This window comes from Leishmania mexicana, chromosome 17, assembly GCF_000234665.1.
Source record: "Leishmania mexicana MHOM/GT/2001/U1103 complete genome, chromosome 17".
Taxonomy (NCBI): domain Eukaryota; phylum Euglenozoa; class Kinetoplastea; order Trypanosomatida; family Trypanosomatidae; genus Leishmania; species Leishmania mexicana.
The window spans coordinates 622,979-641,705 of NC_018321.1; the positions used below are offsets into that span (position 1 = coordinate 622,979).

Genomic DNA, 18,727 nt, shown 5'->3' on the forward strand with positions numbered 1-18,727 from the left:
CCGCCACCGCCTCTATGCGATCACCGTGGCTCTCTCTGCACACGTATCCAGCTTAACAGTTGTGGTGGCTGGTTGCGCACACTCCCCTTCTACCCCCTCTCCACCACTGGCTTCGCGTTGCACTTCTACTTCGCTTCTTCTCCCTCAACGCGAGGGGCGATTGCCCAGGACGTGTCCGTCTGCGTGCCATCCCTGCAAGGTCGCGATCTGGCCAGGTACCGTCACTCAAGAACGCCGCACGGCGCACGCTCTCTGGACTGGCGTCTGCGACTGCGCGCGCACCGCCTTTCTCTCTCAACCTCCCTCGCATCTTGCGGTACTCGGGCCTCTCGCACACATGGCGGAGCCAGCATTTCGGGGTACACTGCTGCTGTTGCAGAACCGCACTCGCCGCGACCCGGAGTCGTACCGTGACGAGTTCCTTGCTCAGCTGGACCACTTCAGGGCCTCCAGCGCCACCGTGCTGTCCCAGCGCACTCTCAATCCTCAGTTCATTGCGGTGCTCAACTACGTCTGCCACGTTGGCCACTGCTTCCCAAAGGATGCTGCCGTGATCGTGAACATCGTGTTGGAGCTGCTGCGTGCCGCCAAAGGGAATGGTCTGCCGACGGACTTGCGCCTGGCGCTCGTGAAGTCGCTGATTCTCCTGCGCGCCAAAGACCTTGTCTCGACGGACCATACCTTTCCTCTGTTCTTTGAGCTTCTGCAGGAGCGTGACAAGACGTTGCGCAAGCTGATCTTGACGCACGTCGTGAGCGACATCCGCAAGGCGAACATGCCTGGCGCGAAGAACGGCGCGCAGATTAATAAGAAGGCGCAGAACTTTCTCTTCTCCGTCATGGCAGAGGACGACCCGGTTCAGGCACGCTGTGCTGAGATGGTCATGATCGACCTCTACCGCCGGCGTGTCTGGTGTGACGAGCGCACCGTGGAGGTGCTCACCAAGGCGTGCTTCTCCAAGCACACGCCAATCCTGCGAACGGCACTCCGCTTCTTCTTGCTTCAAATGCCGAGGATCACCTCCGTCGATGACGAGGACGGCGAGGACGGCGAGGAGCAGGACCCTGGCCGCACCATCTCAAAGCTGCGGCAGAAGATCAAGATCGTGAAGAAGACGTCGAAGCGCGAGCGAGTGTTGAAGCGCAGCGTCCGCGGAGCAAAGCGCAAGTACAACCGGCAAGAGAAGGAGGAGGCGCTCTTCGCGAAGCAGCACGTCGACCCCGTCCGCTTACTGCGCGACCCGCAGCAGTTCACCGAGCGTCTCCTCGCGAAGCTGCAGAGGACGTCGGAGCGCTTTGAGGTTCGCCTCCTGTACTTGAACGTGATTGCGCGCACCGTCTCGGAGCACGAGGTGCTGCACCTTCCGCTCTACGGCTTCCTGGAGCGATACATGGAACCCTCCCAGTTGCATGCCACGCAGCTGCTGGCCCTCTCCGCCACCTGCGTGCACGCGATGGTGCCGCCGGATGCGATTGAGCCACTGCTGCGCACGATCGCCAACCACTTCGTCTCGGACCGCTCGTCGGCGGACGCGATCACTGTCGGCATCAACACGATTCGCGAGATTTGCAAGCGTCAGCCCCTCGCCATGAATGCCGACTTGCTAAAAGACTTGGCCGAGTACAAGAACCAGCGTGGCGACAAAGGTGTCATGATGGCGGCACGTGCGCTCATCCAGCTCTACCGTGACGTGTATCCGGAGTTGCTGCCGGCGAAGCTGCGTGGTAGCAAGGCGGGTGTCGCGGACATGGCAGCGAAGCCCGTCTACGGTTCCAAGCACGTGTACACAGACATCCCTGGACTCGAGCTTCTGTATCAGGACACTGACAACAACACCGGCAACGACGAGAGTGGCAGCGAGAGCTCCTCGTCGGAGGTTGACTCGTCCAGCGGCGAGTGGGCGACCGACTCCGACAGCGAGGCTGACGTCGACGGCGAGTTCGTGGACGTCCCCAACTCTAGCGCCGAGGAGGAAGACGAAAGCGAGGATGCGTGTCCTCAGCTGGTACCAGTACACGAGCACGCCAACTCTGCTGCCGACCGGACCGACGCAGACGGAGAGGGACCACACAAGCGCGCGCGTCTGGAAGAGGCTGTGCCAGTCTCGGTAGCGTCGCAGAGCGATGCTGCGCTCAGCGAGAGTTCCACAGACGAGGAGGAGGAAGGGATGGACTCTGACGTTGACGAGGACGGTGAGGAGGTGGCCAGCGACGACGAGGAAGCGGAGGATGAGAGCGAGTTTGGCTGGGAGGAAGCGTCCGACGACGAGGAGAGCGAATGCGATGAGGAGAGCACAGCGGAGGAGAGCGCGGAGGAGAGCGAGGAGGAGCCCACCTCTCTCTCCGCCGCCTTGGCCAACGCAAATTCCGGTGCTGACTGGTTTGAGGACCTCACTGACGGCGTGAGCGGCAGAAACACCTCCTCATCGCCCCGAGCGGGGTCTGCCTCAAGCTCCAAGGCCTCTTCGACCATTTCCATGGCTTCGTCACGCCTTCTGACGGATAGCGATTTCCAAAAGATAAACCAGCTGTGCACGCAGCACGGCAGTCACCAGTCTCTCCGAGGGAAGCGCAAGGAGCGCGATGTACGGTCCAAGAAGCGCCACGACCTCATCCACGGCATCAGCAACGACCTCGACGCACACGACATCGAGCACTTCACCGAGAAGAAGCGCGAGACAGACAAGCAGGCAAAGATTGAACAGGCTCAGGAGCTGCGCAAAGCCTCCTCAAAGTTTGAGCTGCGGCGTAAGACGAAGAGCAAGCTCAACTCCACGCATGGCGAGCACTCGAAGCGCGGCAAGCTGTTCCAGATGACAAAGCGGTCGCAGCGTGTGGCGGCGAAGCTGAAGAGCTCTGTGGCCGACCGCGCTACCCGCGCGAAAGAAATGCAGAAGAAGGACATCAAGTTCCGCATCAAGCGTGGCTGGAAGGCGTAGTGGAGCGGCAGCAACGCGATATGCTGCGACAGAAAAAGTATCACCGGAGTGTCTGCCCCATACCTCTAACCAATCAGACGAAGCGTGTTGACCGCGAAAGGCGATACCCCCCTCCCCTCGAGTAACGGTATCACGGAGCGCTGCTCTGCTGGTCTTTTAACACCCTCCCCCCTCGATGGAATCGTGTAAGCTGATGATGGCGCGCTCTCCTTCGTGTCTGGTGCCGCTCCTTTCCGAAAATTTCCTTTGTTCACTTGTTGTTCTGCCCATGCCGCTGCCGCTGCTGATGCGGCGGTGTTGCAGCAAAGAGGGGCTGGGCGAAGGGAGGACGGCGGTGTGAAGGGGCCGAGGGAACGCTTAAGAGAGTAAAGAAAGGACTACCAGGCGAAATAGAGTGAGGCAGGCGTGTGTGCCAGCTGCAGGAACATGACAGTCGTGGCTACCACAGCAGAGCAGTGCCCTGCCACACCCGATGTTTGACAGCGGGCGTCGTTGGTCTGTAAGAAAGCGGCCCATGACACCGTCGTAGATTTGAGAGTAAGCGACGTCTCGGGGCATCTGTGCAGCAACGCGCGTGGGTAGCCGTTCCTCGGCCGCTGACGTTCGCTTGAGCCGCGCCGTTGCTCTTCATTGGTTTCCACTCTCTCGCTTCTCCTACGTCACTACCTTTGGGTTGTCCGCATACAAGTGTGCACCAGAGCGCAGTGTCACCGGGCATTTCTCTCCGCTCCCTCCCCCGTCCCCACTCCACTACGCCGCGAGTCTCTCTCGTACTCGCGCCTCATGTCCGTTCAGGCCTTCTTCGAGTTCTCCAGTAGTATTCTGAGCCCCAAGTATGTAGGGCTGTCGCCGTTCCACGCGCCCAAAGAGTCGCGGCTCGACACGAGTCCGCCCGGGGTTCTTCCCTCCATGTGCGAGTACACAATGTGCACGAAGCGCGCACTCAACACGCGCATCATCGGGTTTGGTGAGCCGACGCTGCAGCAGTGCATCGAGGAGCTCACACGTGCTATGAAGGCCACCACCTTTATACAAGACAAGGACGCGACGTCGGCGTTGCTGCGGCAGAGGCGGGGCACAGTCGACCCATCAAAGCTGCCGTGGTCGCCAAGACCCGAGTATCTGGGGTGGCTGCGAGCCCAGGGCCGCCTTGACGAGACCACACCGTTATGACCGGGAGCGATGCACGAGGCCGCACCACTCCGAGTGCGCCCCATTTTGTCTTCTCTCGTAGGCGCTTCTATCGGAACGCGTGGGCGTGCGTGTGTGTGGTCGGTCTTTCCCTGCATCAGCTTTTCGTTTTTTTCTCTGGCCCGCCTCCGCTCCCGTGCATGCGCGTGCCTCCCTTCTCTCTCTCACACGTGTGCCGTTGTTGCTGTGGAGGGACGGGCAGCGTGCTCACTCCTCATTCTTTTCCTTGCCCCTCTCCGCTGCTCATCACCCCTCATCCACTGAAGGTTGCGGTCGAGGACGAGCAGCGAAGGAATCACATCAGCACGCTTCGTGCGCACGCTAACGCAAGCAATATCAAGGAAAGGAACGCCATGATCCGGCGGGCGCGAGACACGGTTGTCTTCGCCATGTACCTATGCGTGTTTATGGGCCACTCTGCTACTCTCTCCTCTTGCCCAGTCCTCCGGGGCAGCGGTTTGGGAAGAGGGAAGGGCATGGGTAGAATACCATGCGCGCTTGTGTGCCTTCCTGTCTCGGATGCCTCTTTCCAAGTGATGGGGCGTTGGTGGCTGTGCAGGCCTTTTGTGCTCCGCCACTCTTGGTGCCAGCAACTGTGCTCTCCCAGCCCCCCCCCCCCCGCCTGCACTGCACACCTGCGCATCTCTTCTCCCTCCTCGACGCCTCGTGCACCGCGTCCGCCGATTTTTCTCTCCTCAATCGCTCGCCCTATTCATCTTCTGCGTTGTGGCCGCGCGCACACCGACAAGAGACACAGACCTCTGCTTCCTGTCCGGTATCTCTCCGCTTCATCCACACTTCTGCGCGTGAGAGGCTGTCCTGTGCGGAGGTGTACAGCGCCTCCCTTCTCCCCTCATTCTCCATTGCCGCCTGCGCCTACGCAGACCATCCTGCACGGACCTGGTGAAGACAGCGCTGCTTTTCATTGCGGTGCCCTTCGCACACCGGGGGAGGTCGCAGCCATGACAAACTTTTCCCCTGTCCAGTGCGAGACGGACGCCTTCTTCTCGCAAACGACAGGCACCGACGGCAACCCTCTCGCTCAGCCCTTCTTGCCGTCCTCTCGCTCTAGCCTGCCCACCTTTGCTTCCACGATTGACATGCACCGACGAGGCACCGCTCACGGCCGTTTACAGAACCGTGCGCGCATAGACAGCATCCACCGCAGTGAGGGAGGCCATGTGGGTCAAGACACGTCTCGCTACACGCAGGCTGCCGCGGTCAGCAGCCAGAAGGCTATGCACCAGCTGCTGAGTCGCCTGCAGACGTACAGAAGCTTTAAACCCTTTCTCTCTCCCCCGGCGCCGTACAGGGACAACTCCTTTGCGCATGACCGTGGCTTTAGCAGTTTTGGCGGGCTCTCACCTGGCAGAGGGTCCACTTCGACGGTGAGCAGGAACCAGCTCTGGCAGATGGTGGACAGGGTCCTCGACACATCGGTGGCGCAGTTGCTTCGGTACAATGCTGAGGGCCACTTCATCATGACGCTGGAGTCGACACTCGGGTTGGAAGCGCCGATCTCGACGGCGAAGAGTGGTACCGTCATTGAGAGCCGCAAAGCGGCGACGCCCGCGATCAACGGCGGGGCGACTGAGTTGGTAAGCGGGGAGCTCACACCTGCCGACGGCCCGCTCCATCCGCCGCCGCCCGTCTTGCAGAAAAATGCCGTCATGGCGTCCATCGCGCCACCGAGTGCCTTGGCCGATCGCTGGGCTTTGGACCACCCTTCTGCGACGGCTGCCGCGGTAAAAGAGCAGCACCGTGCGTGGGCCGTATTTGACCAGCAGCGACAGCGCACAAGTCGCTGCTTCTACCTCCAGGCTATGCAGGAGCAGCTGGATGTTCTGCAGGCGGAGCAGGCGAGGGATGCTACTGACACGACGCACTCGCCCTCAAGCCGCGGCGACGGCTCGCACCACTACCTCCTGGACATGCACAGCCCCACTGACCCAGAGGACGTGGTAGCCAAAGCCGAGGAGGAAAGGCAGCAGACGCTGTGGCATACCTTCCACGATGGCCCCGTGCTGGCGGCGGGGACTTCCGAGTTGCCTCATGAGTCGGCACTGGACGTCCCTGGGATTGTGAGCGCCTACTTGGAGAGCACTGATCTGCAAGATTGGCTACATTCTTCCTGGGCGCACCGCACGCACCGTCATGAGAGCGCTGCACTGCGAGTACAGTGCGCCTATCGCATGTACCGGGCACGGTGTAAGGTGCGAGAGATGCGGTACGAACGACGGCAGACATTTTTGGCTAGCCTTAGCGCTGAACGCAAGGCTCGGCAGGTATGGGACCTAGCGTTGCAGGTGCAGAAAGACACGACGACGACCAGTGGCACCGACAGCACATTGCGGGGGCTGCAGTTTTTCATCAACAAGGTGAACGCCGTTGTGGCGAAGCACCGTGCACGCAAACACTATCAGCAGAGGCAGGATGCTGAGATACGCAGGTACGCTGCTACACGCATACAGGCCGTGTATCGAGGGCACCGGACACGTGTCTTTGTCACGGAGCTGCGGCATCCCGAGATAGCGGCGCTTCGGAAGCAGTTGCAGCGCGAAAACAGTGCGAAGCTGATGCAGACGTGCTGGCGCCGCTACGCCGCACAACGCCAGTGGTGGCGCGCGCGGCATGCGGCGTGTGTGCTACAGAGCATGTATCGATGCCGCGCCGCACGACGAATGCTGGCGGAGCGGCGTTACCAACGGAACCTTGAGGCGTCAGCGGAGCTGACGAAGTTCGCTGCGCAGCGCATTGAACGGTGGTACGCGTCGTTTCTCGCCGCGCGTAACGCTATCGGCCGCGCACATGTGGCGGAGCTGCTGATACTGCAGCGTGTGTGTCGTGGCTATCAGGCCAGGCGCTGCGCTCAAGAAGAGAAGCGTCTGTCAAGCCTCCGATCTGCTGTGCGCACCATCGAGCAGCGTCGCCGGCGCGTAATGGAAGTTCGAGAGGCGATTGAAAGGCGGGCGGCTCTGAGCGCAACCAACGCGGCTAAGCGTACTGCGTCGATGCGCGACGATGCCGCTGTTACGATCCAACGCGCATGGAGACGACGGTGCGTGCTGCATGTCTGCTAGAGCGTGCACACAGGCAAGCAACAAAGGGTTGGGCGGGGGAGTGGAGGAGGAGGAGGGGGGGTATGGTTTCTCTCCCCTCGCCACTCGATGTGCGCGTGCGTTTGTGCCCATCTCCGCTCCTTGTGCCGCTCTTTCCGCTTGCCCCCTCTTCTCCGTCTCTTCCTGACGCTCTCGCCCCCACCGTATAAGCCCGCTGCCGCAACCCCCCCCCCCCACACACACGCTCAATCTTGTTCCTAACAGTGATGTATGTTATTCCTCAAGCAGCCATGATGGGCGACTGCCTCCTGTATTCTCCCGCCACGGCTGCGCGCATGTCACCTCCGCTGTTTGAGGCCGCGCCGGTGTTCATCTGTACTTTGGTCGCCCTTCTTCGCTCGTTGTTCTGTCGATGGCAGTGTCGGTGAGGAAGAGTTGCCTGCGCTTGCGCACGTCATGTGTGTGCGTGCCTCATCTGTCGCCTCTCTCGGGAGCGTATACGTGAAGGGGTGACTGCATGATGTCCGCACGTGTCCTCTCCGCCCTCCCCTCTTTTCCCATTTTGGAACTCTGGCACAGATTTTGGAGGGATGAGCGTACGCGGGTGGGATCGAATGCGCGAGTCGCGTTGGCGTGGGCGCAACAAGCACCCGTCCAATGAGGACTGCGGAGAGAGAAGGCCGTGATGAGGTGCAACGTCCGGAGCATGTGACCTCGTGTTTCCCTTCCCATACCTCACCGCCCTCGCCCTCTCTGCGCGGGAGGCTGCACACTGGAATGTGCCTCACGACTGCCGGCTGTGCGTCTCTTGCAGCGCGAATTGTGCTGCTGGCGACATTCTTCCACGCAACTCTCAGCGCGGCATGCCTCCTTTGCCGCCCTGATGCATGCGCACATCTCCACGTGGATGCCAGACGCGCTTCAGCACCCCTTCGACTGTTTCGTCTCTCTTCCTCCCAATACAGTGGTTGCTCTGCTTCCAGAGCCGCTGACGACAGCCCATGCTGGTCGCCTCCGTCCCTCTCCTTGGAGCTCATCTTACGAAAGCATATTTCTCCGCCCTCTCACCGGCCTCCGTTCGAGTGCCACCTCGATGACGCAGCCCTCCCTCACGGAGGACGAGCTGGATGATGCTCTTGGCCTCGCCATCCGTGCCGCAAACACGGCCGCCTTCATCATCAACAGCGCTATCGACGAGAGGACAAACAGCATCGTCGAGGCGCAGACACGAAACCACCCGAACGATCTCATGACGCAGTACGAAAAGCAGTGCAAGGAGGAGGTGCTGAACATCCTACGCGTGGGCACTCCTTCGTATGCTATTCTGAGCGACGGCATGCACAGCGAGGCGGTGCTCGGTGACGGCCCCACGTGGATTGTTGGCCCGATTGACGGCACCATCAGCTTCGAGCACGGCCTCTTCGACTTCTGCGTCTCCATCGCGTTAGCCCTTCGCAAGGAACCGATACTGGGTGTCGTCTGCGCGCCACGCCTGCAGGAGGTCTTCACCGCCGTCAAGAACCGCGGCGCCTTCAGCAACGGCCAGCGCATTCACGTCTCGCTGGTCCATTCGTTGAAGCAGAGCGTTGTGCTGCTGCACCAAAACTGCACCCGCAGCGACGTTGCCGTGAAAAGCATGACGGCGATGCAGGCGGAGCTGGCAAAGCTGCCCGTGCAAGGGCTGCGGTGCAACGGGTCTGCAGCGCTGGACATGTGCCTTGTCGCGGCTGGACGAGCGGAACTGTTTTGGGAAGCTGGCGTGAACCCGTGGAATGTGGCGGCAGGCGTGATCATCGTACGTGAGGCAGGCGGCATTGTGCATGATGTCGAGAACACCGACGGCTTCGACCTCACCCGACGCGGCGTGTGCTGCGGATGCTCTCTGGATGTGACCAAGCATGGCGTCGAGCTGAGCCTCAAGCACAACTACTGTAGCTCGGTGTTGAACACGTCATCTTGAGGCGCCAGATCCGCAGGCATCATGTGTCATGGGGAGGCATGTAGATCAGTCCGCTGCTCAGACGTGTGTGCGGCACGCGCCTGCCCTCTTTCTGCCTCTCCTCTGCCCGATACAGCAGCCTGCTCTTCCTCCGTCTCTGGTGAGGGATGCGCTGGAGAGCGCGGGGGTGGACGTCTAGCGAGTGATGGGGTGACGGTGGTGGCGATAGAGAAATGTGTCACGCCGTCATCTTTGGGCTTGGGTGTATGTGCGTGCCTCTACTCTCACTCTGGTGTCGCTGTGGCCCGTGTGCATCGTCAAGCGGCTCACAAGACTGTTGGCCCTGCATCTCTCCTTCCTCTGTCGCGGAGGAGCAAAAGGAAGGTGAGGCGCCCGGTCGAGGCGATGGAGCACAGAGTTACTGCACAGCCACAAAGTACAGAACCGGCGCGCTCACCACTGACCAGTGCTTGCTCCCTTTCTCTCACCGCACTGCCGCCTCCGTCTCATCTCTTCCACCCGTCCATCCCCTTTTGTGCATTTCGTCTACTCGCGTGCCGCCCACACAGAGCACCAACCCTCTTCTCATGATCGCGGCCTTTGCTAAGATGCGTGTTGCCCGTGCACAGAGAGAGGAACCGACGAGAGGGGGGCAGGGCGGGGGCAGAGCAAGCGCTGACACCCCCAAAACGTATGTATGTTGACCAACGACAACGAGAGCTTTCTCCTCTCGTCTTTGTCCCCCTTTTTCACGGTCTACTTCCCGCGTATCCCCTTTTCTGTCCTCCCTCGCCCATTCTTCCGCCTGCTGTCGCAGCGGCAGTGACCACACTGCGCACGCACGGATGGGATGATGCTGCCTACACGGCACAGGGTGAGCACTCACGGATATGCCGACAGGTGACAAGAGAAGCGGACGCACGTATCTGGCAGTCCAGAGCTTCCCTGCTGTGTGCAGGTCATGGCCCCTCTTCACCACTTTTCCGCTCTTCTCTTCCGACGCTCCTCGAATCACGGCATACACGTCTGCCTCCGGCCGTGGCACCGCGACGCAGCGACGCTACGCGCTGGTACGTCAGATCCGTTTGTTGCGAACTTCTTTGCTAGCTGCTCCCTTTCTCCAATCCCACTCCCCTCACACCCACTCACCCACCCACCCACACACACTGCCCACTGTCCACTGCAGCGTCGCTGCAGTGCTTCCGCTTTCCGTCTCTTGCGAATTCGTCAATCATGGATGAGGGTCTGCCAATCGACGCGAGCGAGGCACAGCTCGAAGCCATCCGGAGAGAGGTGGCGCACTACCCGTTACTGTCGCTCTCGCTGCCGCTCAACAAGGAGTCGATGATTGTGAAGGAGATGGAGCACGACGACGCCTACCTTGCCCAAACATTGTCGCTCTTTGGGGCCTCGCCGGTGTCCACAAAGCAGTACGACTTCGACAGCATACGGTACTCGCGCCGCGATGGCAACTGCTTCTACCGCTGCGCCGGCTTTCGCCTGTGCGAGCTCATCGTCGAGCACCCGGAGAGGGCGGCGGAGTACGTGGCGCTGCTCAAATCACGAGAGGAGAGCCTGTCCCGGTTGTTTGGCCTCTTCGTGTTCGATTTCACAGATGCCTTGGCGGAGATCCTGAGGGGCGTGACGGACAAGACGATCACTTCCGTTGCACAAGTCTACGATCGCTTCATCTCTGAAGACGGCGCCTACGTTCTGGCGGCGCTACGCTACTTGATCTCCGCTTACCTGCAAGAACACGAGGAGGAGTACGAGCCTTTCGTCAGCGGACTTGGCTACGGCACGGTGCGCGACTACTGCAACGCCGAGGTGGAGCTGGTGGATCACGAGAGCGACAATGTGCAGCTGGCCGCCTTTGCAAAGGCCTTCAACGTCTGCATCAAGGTCTACGCGCTGGACCGAAATGCAGGCAACAATATCACCGAGTACTCTTTTAATGGCGAGGACAACGACACTGGAGACCGACTGGTGGTGCGCCTGCTTTACATGCCCGGCCACTACAACCTTCTCGGGCGGGGTCCCGGCTGACAGGAGAGGCGGCAGGTATGCACGGATGCAGTCGGTCGGAGGGGAACAAGGCGACAGTCGTCTGCACGCTTTCGTTTCGTGCCGGTATGCATCTCGATGAATGCGCATCAAGCGATCTGAACTGTGTTTTCCGCACAGCTCGTGCTTGCCAAGGCTGCTTGTGTTTGTCGGCGTACATGTGTGTGCACTGGGTGCTCAGTGCATGACTATTCTGCACGATGTTCTTGTTGCCGTATTGACTCCGCAACTGGCACGTATCTTCAAGTGCGCCTGTGACGCGAAGCAAATTCCTGGATAACACCAGAACAAGATCGCGCTTGCATGAAGTGAGAAAAGGAGAGGCAGAATAGCGATGTGAGACACGGGAGACGGTTAGGAGATACACTCCCATCGACTCAGGCATTTCGGTGCTTTTTGGGCGCAACTGATCGGTTGCACGCGCTCACGCCCTGCACTACCCGACCTCTTCTCGCCATTTCTCCCCTTCCTGCCGTATACAACTCGCGTGGGCTGTGCACGACGGCCAACGCACATCAAAGCGAGGAAAGCGGGGGGGGGTGCAGCACTTCCGCTGATGACGTCTCCGCCGTCCTGTTATCGATGCCTTCTCTCAGCGCCCACATTTGCACCCTCGCTTCTCGTTCTCTCTCTGTTCCGCCTTCGCTCGTAGGGGCGAGCGTTATCGCGAGATTGCGCTAAGGCGCCTACGTCACGCGTAGACGCACGCAAGCACGGACACGATGCACAAAGTGGGCTTTGGTATTGATGTTCGGGGCGCATGCTCACACAGAGAAGAGATCGGTGTGCTTTTTCCGTTTTGCATGCGACACTGAGCGCGCTACAGAGCACCGTGCAAGCATCACCACGCCTCGTGTTCAGCTAGCTCGCTGACGTCGTCACGAAGCTGGAAGTGAATGGGGTGCAGACGCCAGGGGTAACGCCCGATTCAGACTCCTACAGACACAGAGCCAACCACATCTGTCGTGTCTTCGCCACTGTTAACGACGTACGCACTGACGATCGCCTCCGCATCTCGCGCGTTGGGTCCACCGTCGTGCTGGCACCAAAGCAACGGCAGCTAGCGCCGACGGCAGAGGCTGCCGACTCGCCCCCGCTCTTCTGGGGAAGGGGTGTTACCAGAAAACAGAGGCACCGTACGCATTGACGCACCAAACTTACTTGCTCGCCCGCAGTAAAAACCACAGACTGCACCGTCAGCACCCGGTCCGGCGATGCCTCTGCTACCCATCAAGACAGCGCCATGTCGCAATCCGTGCCGTCGCTGCCTGTTGCTGTGGCCGCAAGGGGCGACTCCGGCGCTCCCATCGACACTACAACCGGATGGAGTGAGCTCACATGGATGCCTTCGGAGACACCTACGAGGTTAGCGAAACTGTGGTTTTGGCGGAGTCACGAACCGCTACGACCCCGAGCGGGCGAAGCTCTCCGGTAGCCCGGTGGCAGAAGGGGCTTTCGCATCTCTGGCTGCTGTTGCTGCTGCTACCATGCTACCGGGCCCACCGAGCGAGTCGGAAACCTCCGCTGGTTGCCTCATAGCCGGGGCAGAGCCGCAATACGAGGATGCATGCTCAGCTCCTCCAGTCCCTCTCGAACCCAGCAAAGTGGTGCCGAGCATAGGAAAACCAAACGCCTCTGCACAGGCGGTGCCCACTACACCTCATTTTCCACACGCACACACGCACAGAACGTTTTATGGCAGCTCTCTCCATTACTGCAGCACCTTTGCTGGAGGAAGAGGACGAGGAAGTGCTCATGGAGCGTCAGGGGCACCAGGTGCGGCACAGCCAGCGTGCTCTGCTGCGGGATGCGTCCAACGCAAGAGCGCGCTGACGGGAGCACGTGATGTTCATCCATGAACTTCAAGGCCCCTTTCGTGCCGATGCTCAGGAGCAGTAAACAAAAGCGGCATGTCCTCTTTCGTGACGTGCCAGCGGCTACACAGCTTGAGGAGAACCTGAAAAGCGGCTCTGTGAGCCCCCTGACACGCAAAGATGGATCTCGAGAATCGCGTGCATGAGCTCACGGGAGAGGTGAGAGCCAACTAGGAGCTCCGTTGAGATGCGCAGCAACGCCTTGACACGTGCCGGGACCGCATCGCCTCACCCACGGCTGCCAAAGCCACGCCCGTCGAAAACAGAATCTGAAGGTGGCGCAGCCGTGTCCCGGTGCACTGAAGAGTTTACGACTCGAAATGGCCCTGTCCCAGGTGGCGTGGTGCTCCTCAGGGTGCGCGTGCGCACCCTTCAATGTGCCTAGCAGCGCATCCGCAAGGAGCTCGTTAACACAGAGGCAGACGATGTGATGGCATGTGGCGAACATCAAGCGGTTCTGCAGAGAAGCGACGGCGGCTTTCTGAGACGACGCAGATTTTGTGCTGGACGACGTTCAGGCGCCGAGGGAGAACCAGCGAACCGACCAGCTTGCGGATGCTGTGCACGGCTTGAGACGCATTGCAGAGGGATCGGAATCGCGCTCGTCGGCTGGACAATGCCGTCGCCCGCGACAGAGAAGTCCCAAAGAGGCTCACTGACGGCCTCGACTAGCGACAGGGCCCTTGAGAGCGCACCGCCGCCGTCCGATCACCTGGGCCGCCGCGTTGCCTGCAGAGCGTCCAGATAAGCCCACCGCGGCAAAGGTGCAAGATCACTTGAAGAACCCCCACGAGCGACTCGAAGACGCTATCGCGGAGAAGGTGGTCGAGGCGTGCGACTTCACGCAGGACGAGATCAACGCAGTTGTGTCTCCCCCAGCCCGCTCTACGCAAGGCTCAGGTGCGTTGATACTGCAGTGGTGGCCACGTGTGGTGCGGGGCGGCCGCCACATCGGGTCACGATTGGACTGGAGGACAACTATGATGGAGGCTGGCCAACGCGTATCGTGCGGTCTCGTGGGCACCGCCTGTGTGTTTTGGCTTCCGCCTGTTCAGGTGCGCATGTGATGGGGGTGTCCGTAGCCGCTGCCCTCTTCACGACGCCCACAACGATGCGTGCAGTGCAGACGCACTACAGTCACACCATCTATCGGTTACACGAACAGCGAGCATCGTGATGTAGCGAACTCATCCCCGCTCCTTCGAGCAGCAGGTCGAAGAGGAATCGGGGCAGGAGGCCAGCGGAGTGTGCCGCCTCTCTGCGCATTCGCGTGATGAGTCGGCCGCGGTGCGAACGCGCCCGCTGCGTCTCGCTTTACTCTTGAGGATGAAGACTTCTTTGTGTGTCTATACTTCTCTCCCTTGCGGCCACGCCGGTGCAATCTCCGAGTGTGCGATGCAGCACGGCGTCGTGCTGAGGAGAGACAGACAGAGGCGGCGGCGGTGGGTGGTGGTGGTGAGGGTCACCCACACGTAGGCCTCACGGGCTCTTTTTCCTTTGTCCTCTCTCTGTGCGATGTACACGCCACCTTGTACGACTCCGGTGCCTCTCGCGCGCTCTCTTTGTGTATTTTGGGCGGTGCATTCGTCGCCGCGACTGTGTGCCGCTCTGTATCTCTCCGACTGGCTCTGGGGACGCATGCGTGCGTCATTGTCGCCATTCCCCTCCCTTCCCAACACACGGCAGCGGTCCTCGCGAGGAGGGGCGGATGGGGCGGAGCACAGAGAACTCCACAAACGTGTATACACACCAACATCACTCCTCACGTACAGAACTACGTACGCGACATGTGCTCACATGATGCTTCCTTATGGATATTCGACACACCCGCGTACACACACTCGACAACTCAGCAATGCTGGCCAAGCAAGCGGCCGGTTGACCCATGCATCGCCCTGTGTCCGTCTCTCTCTATCGGTTCTGTCCCTGCGACGGAGAACTTCGGTTGTCCTGCAACGGGCACGTCTTCGGATATTGCCGGCCGATCACGTTCACTTCTCTCGTTTATCTCCGCCGTTTGTTTTCGTTGGTGTTGATACGGGGAAAAAAGGGGGCTCGCATCGTATACACTCCCATCAACCCCACCGTCCCTTGGTCCACGGGCGCGACTCACGCAAACCCCACCCAGCGCCAACTCACCAAATTCGCACACTTCCGAGGCGCAACCCCGGGTACCATGTCAGAGAAGGAACACGATGAAACGCCTGTCATTGCCGAGGGGTCGGCTGCAGCGCACGAGGGCAGCAACACTGACCCCAATGGGAAGGAGGGACGCACAAATTACATCAAGACGGACCTAGGCGAGTTGAACGTGATTGAGTCCATGTGCCCCAAGTGCCAGGAGATGGGCACGACGCGCCTCATGATCACGAGTATTCCTCACTTCAAGGAGATCATCGTCAGCAGCTTCGAGTGCCAGCACTGTGGTGAGGCCAATAACGAGGTCGCGTTTGGAGGCACTTTTGGGCCCAAGAGGGTCCGCTACGAGTTGCAGGTGCATAGTAAGAAGGACCTGGACCGGCAGGTGGTGAAGTCGGAGTTCGCCACCATCACCATCCCTGAGCTAGAGCTGGAGATTCCGCCGGAGTCGCAGAAGGGCAACCTGAATACCGTCGAGGGCATCTTGGAGCAGACATATAACGGCCTTCAACTTCAGCAGCCGCTGCGCCGGATTGAGCATCCGGATGTGTACGAGAAGATCGAGGCCTTTTGTGCGAAGTTGGAGTCCTTCCGGAGCGGTGATGTCCCCTTCACCCTCACTCTCGACGACCCAGCAGGTAATAGCTACATTGAACCCATCCATGACTACTACCACCCAACTCTCGACCCTCAGCTCACCAAGTACGAAAGGGAGCGCACCGAGATTGACCGCCAGCTGCTCGGCATCGCCATCGACTACAATACGGAGCGGACGCAGGAGGAGGAGAAGGACGTGGAGGAGGGCCAGTTCAGCGACGTGACGCAGATCCTGTGTGACTGCCCTGCTTGCCGCAGGCCCGGGTATCTCATGATGCATGAGTGTGATATTCCGTACTTCAAGCAGACAATTATCATGGCCTTCAAGTGCGAGTACTGCGGCTACAAGAGCAACGAGATCAAGGCGGGCGGCGAAATCAACGCGAAGGGGCTGCGGCTCACTCTGCACGTCAAGTCGGAGGCGGACCTCAAGCGTGACGTGCTCAAGTCCGATACGGCCACGCTGATCATCCCGGAGGTGCGCCTTGAGCTGGCGCCTGGCACATTGGGCGGCTTCTTTTCCACGGTCGAGGGCACCATCACTCAGGTGCGCGACCAGCTCATCAATCTACCTCAGGCTGCCTTTGCCGCTGGCGACTCGGCGGACGACAACTCGAAGACGATGCTCGAGTTTGTGAAGGAGCTCGACGAGCTGCTGGCGCTCAGGGAGGAGTTTACCTTCATCCTCGACGACCCCCTTGGTAATGTATACATCCAGAACCCTTGCTCACACCTGCCTCCGCCAGACGACATGGACCCGAAGCTGGAGAGAGAGGAGTACACCCGTACGGAGGAGCAGGACGAGGAGCTCGGCATTTGTTCTATGCGCCACAACGAGGAGCAGGCCAACAGTGAGAAGCCGGAGAATGAGGCGGACCACGAGACTAAGGAAAAGGACGGAGCCGCAGATGAGGAGCACGAGACCGAACAGTGAAGGCCTGAGTGGCATGTCAGCATCAGCGAGGCTGTGGCAGCGCGTGCCTAGTAGGTGCTTCTCAACAGGGGTTATAGTGACATCGGCGGGTATTCGGTGGCTGCGTGAGCACTCGGCATGGCGAAAATGCTGTGTGAGTAGTGGCTGCTGCGGCTGCTGCTCCTCTCTCCGCGTTCCATTTCGCTTTTCCTCTCCTTAGTGTTAAAACGTTCGGCGTAGCGATGACACGTGAGTGCGAGCGCTCTTCTTGATGCGCGCTGTCTCCTCTCGCACACATACACAGATGGACACGGACTTGCTAGTTAATATGCCGATTAAGCGCCACTAAGCTACGGCAACAACAAGAGCAACACTAGGTCATGCTACCTCGCGGGACGCACGAACAGCGCCTCACGAACACTTTGCGCATGTGTCTTATCTCCGCTGGAGTGCACACCAAAGGCGCTACCGACGCCGCTGAGCCCTCGTTGCACATTCCTCTTCCCCGCCAGCAGAGGCGACGACACAGAGAGACATATGGATAGGACACTCTCACGCTCTGTGAGGCCCGCGAGGCGTGGTGCTCTGGCACCGTCTGTCACCTGCTGTGCGATGTGTGTGTGTGTGCAGTTTCTTGTGAGGTCCTCTCTTCTCTCCCATTTCTGCTCGGTGGCTGTCACGACTGCATGCTCACCTTCTCAACAACGTCGCCACCGGCAAGTGCTGACTACCGGCCGACAGGTGCGCTCGCTGGCAGTCTTAGTGCACATCTGCAACGGTTTCTTCCTCTACTTGTTTCAGTAGCCTTTCACGTGCAGGACAGTGTGCCTCTAACACAGCGCACCCTCTCTCGCTATTTCTGTGCGTACGCGAACACATGAGCGAAGGCGGCACGTTCTTGTGGCATGCAGGTGTGCAGTCGTTTCCGAAGCGGTGGTGGACGTCGCTCACGCAACAACGGCTGTGACAGGCGGTGGTGATGAGACCGCGTGGACGATGGCGGCTGCTCAACTCGTTGCCCATCGTGCAGAGGACAAGCCGTTGGAAAAGGGCGGCGATCAGGAGAAACCCTCCTCGATGAGCCGGACCGGTATTGAGAGCCTTCTCCACCATGCGCACAAGACCTATCGAGCGGCGCAAATCACGCTGCTGGTGCATCCGAGAGTTGTGGTGCTGCCCCGTTGCCGCTTCCTCGAAGCACCAGTGATATGTGCGTAAGACGAGCGTGGTTCGCACGAGCGCACCTGTGCAGTGCCTTGGGCCTGCGCATACGTCTCGGCCTCCTGTCACTGCAGCTCGTGAGCACATCTCTTACCGCTGGGGCAGTCGCCTTTTTTCATTCCTTCTTCGCCTGCCTCTTTCAGATGTCGGCACGCACGCGCTGTTTCACCCCGTGCTGCTGCTGGATGTATGGGCGTTGTGGCGGTCGATTGAGAGGCACCTCGGGCCACATGGATGCCCTACATGTGGTCCATGTCCGACGGCGACCCGGATGGTCTGCGCAAGGCTCTCTGCGTGCGAATCGGGTTGCATTTCTGCGTGTCCAGTCTTCGCTGATGACGCCGAGCTGCTTTTCAGCCACCGGTGTGCGTGGCAACGTACATCTCGCAGAATGTCGCGTCCATCGTTTTACGCTGTACCTTCACATAGACACCTTCTGCCGCTCACTTCTTGGTCGGCTTGCGGCCGCTGCAGCAACGCCTCACGGAGCCAGCGAGACATGGCCATCTCAACCTCTCGGCAAAACGGAGAAGGCGGCCACTTTTCCGCACCGCAGCCTCCTCCTTTAGCTCCGCATATCGACTTCGCTTCAGAGGATAGCCTCTTGGCCATACTCGGAAACATGCATGTACTCACAGACCCGCCTCATTCTTTTGGGTACGCAGACACGCACCCGCAGGGAGCGAGACCGGGATGCGCATCAAAACTGCGGTGTGGTGAGGGGGCGTGCCTCAGGGAGTGGATGTTGACGGCCAACTCTTGCGCGCATTCGCCACTCCCGACCCCCTTCTC

The 18,727-nt window shown here is 60.1% G+C and overlaps 6 protein-coding genes across 6 annotated transcripts; all 6 read left to right on the forward strand.

The window, feature by feature from the left end:
- Positions 1 to 337: 337 nt before the first annotated feature.
- Positions 338 to 2,938, forward strand: LMXM_17_1370 (conserved hypothetical protein; the record flags this gene model as incomplete). The annotated part of the gene is made up of 1 exon (XM_003873954.1): positions 338 to 2,938. One exon carries the CDS (start codon positions 338 to 340, stop codon positions 2,936 to 2,938), a length of 2,601 nt encoding a protein of 866 aa, XP_003874003.1.
- A 783-nt stretch (positions 2,939 to 3,721) lies between these two features.
- On the forward strand, positions 3,722 to 4,111 carry LMXM_17_1375 (conserved hypothetical protein; the record flags this gene model as incomplete). The annotated part of the gene is made up of 1 exon (XM_003873955.1): positions 3,722 to 4,111. The coding sequence occupies one exon, from the start codon at positions 3,722 to 3,724 to the stop codon at positions 4,109 to 4,111; it is 390 nt and encodes a 129-aa protein (XP_003874004.1).
- A 554-nt stretch (positions 4,112 to 4,665) lies between these two features.
- On the forward strand, positions 4,666 to 7,209 carry LMXM_17_1380 (conserved hypothetical protein; the record flags this gene model as incomplete). Its single annotated transcript, XM_003873956.1, has 1 exon — positions 4,666 to 7,209. The coding sequence occupies one exon, from the start codon at positions 4,666 to 4,668 to the stop codon at positions 7,207 to 7,209; it is 2,544 nt and encodes an 847-aa protein (XP_003874005.1).
- A 1,072-nt stretch (positions 7,210 to 8,281) lies between these two features.
- Positions 8,282 to 9,148, forward strand: LMXM_17_1390 (putative myo-inositol-1(or 4)-monophosphatase 1; the record flags this gene model as incomplete). Its single annotated transcript, XM_003873957.1, has 1 exon — positions 8,282 to 9,148. One exon carries the CDS (start codon positions 8,282 to 8,284, stop codon positions 9,146 to 9,148), a length of 867 nt encoding a protein of 288 aa, XP_003874006.1.
- A 1,212-nt stretch (positions 9,149 to 10,360) lies between these two features.
- LMXM_17_1400 (otubain cysteine peptidase, Clan CA, family C65,putative) lies at positions 10,361 to 11,173 on the forward strand (the record flags this gene model as incomplete). Its single annotated transcript, XM_003873958.1, has 1 exon — positions 10,361 to 11,173. One exon carries the CDS (start codon positions 10,361 to 10,363, stop codon positions 11,171 to 11,173), a length of 813 nt encoding a protein of 270 aa, XP_003874007.1.
- Positions 11,174 to 15,241: 4,068 nt separating this feature from the next.
- LMXM_17_1410 (putative zinc-finger protein ZPR1) lies at positions 15,242 to 16,735 on the forward strand (the record flags this gene model as incomplete). The annotated part of the gene is made up of 1 exon (XM_003873959.1): positions 15,242 to 16,735. The coding sequence occupies one exon, from the start codon at positions 15,242 to 15,244 to the stop codon at positions 16,733 to 16,735; it is 1,494 nt and encodes a 497-aa protein (XP_003874008.1).
- Positions 16,736 to 18,727: the final 1,992 nt, after the last annotated feature.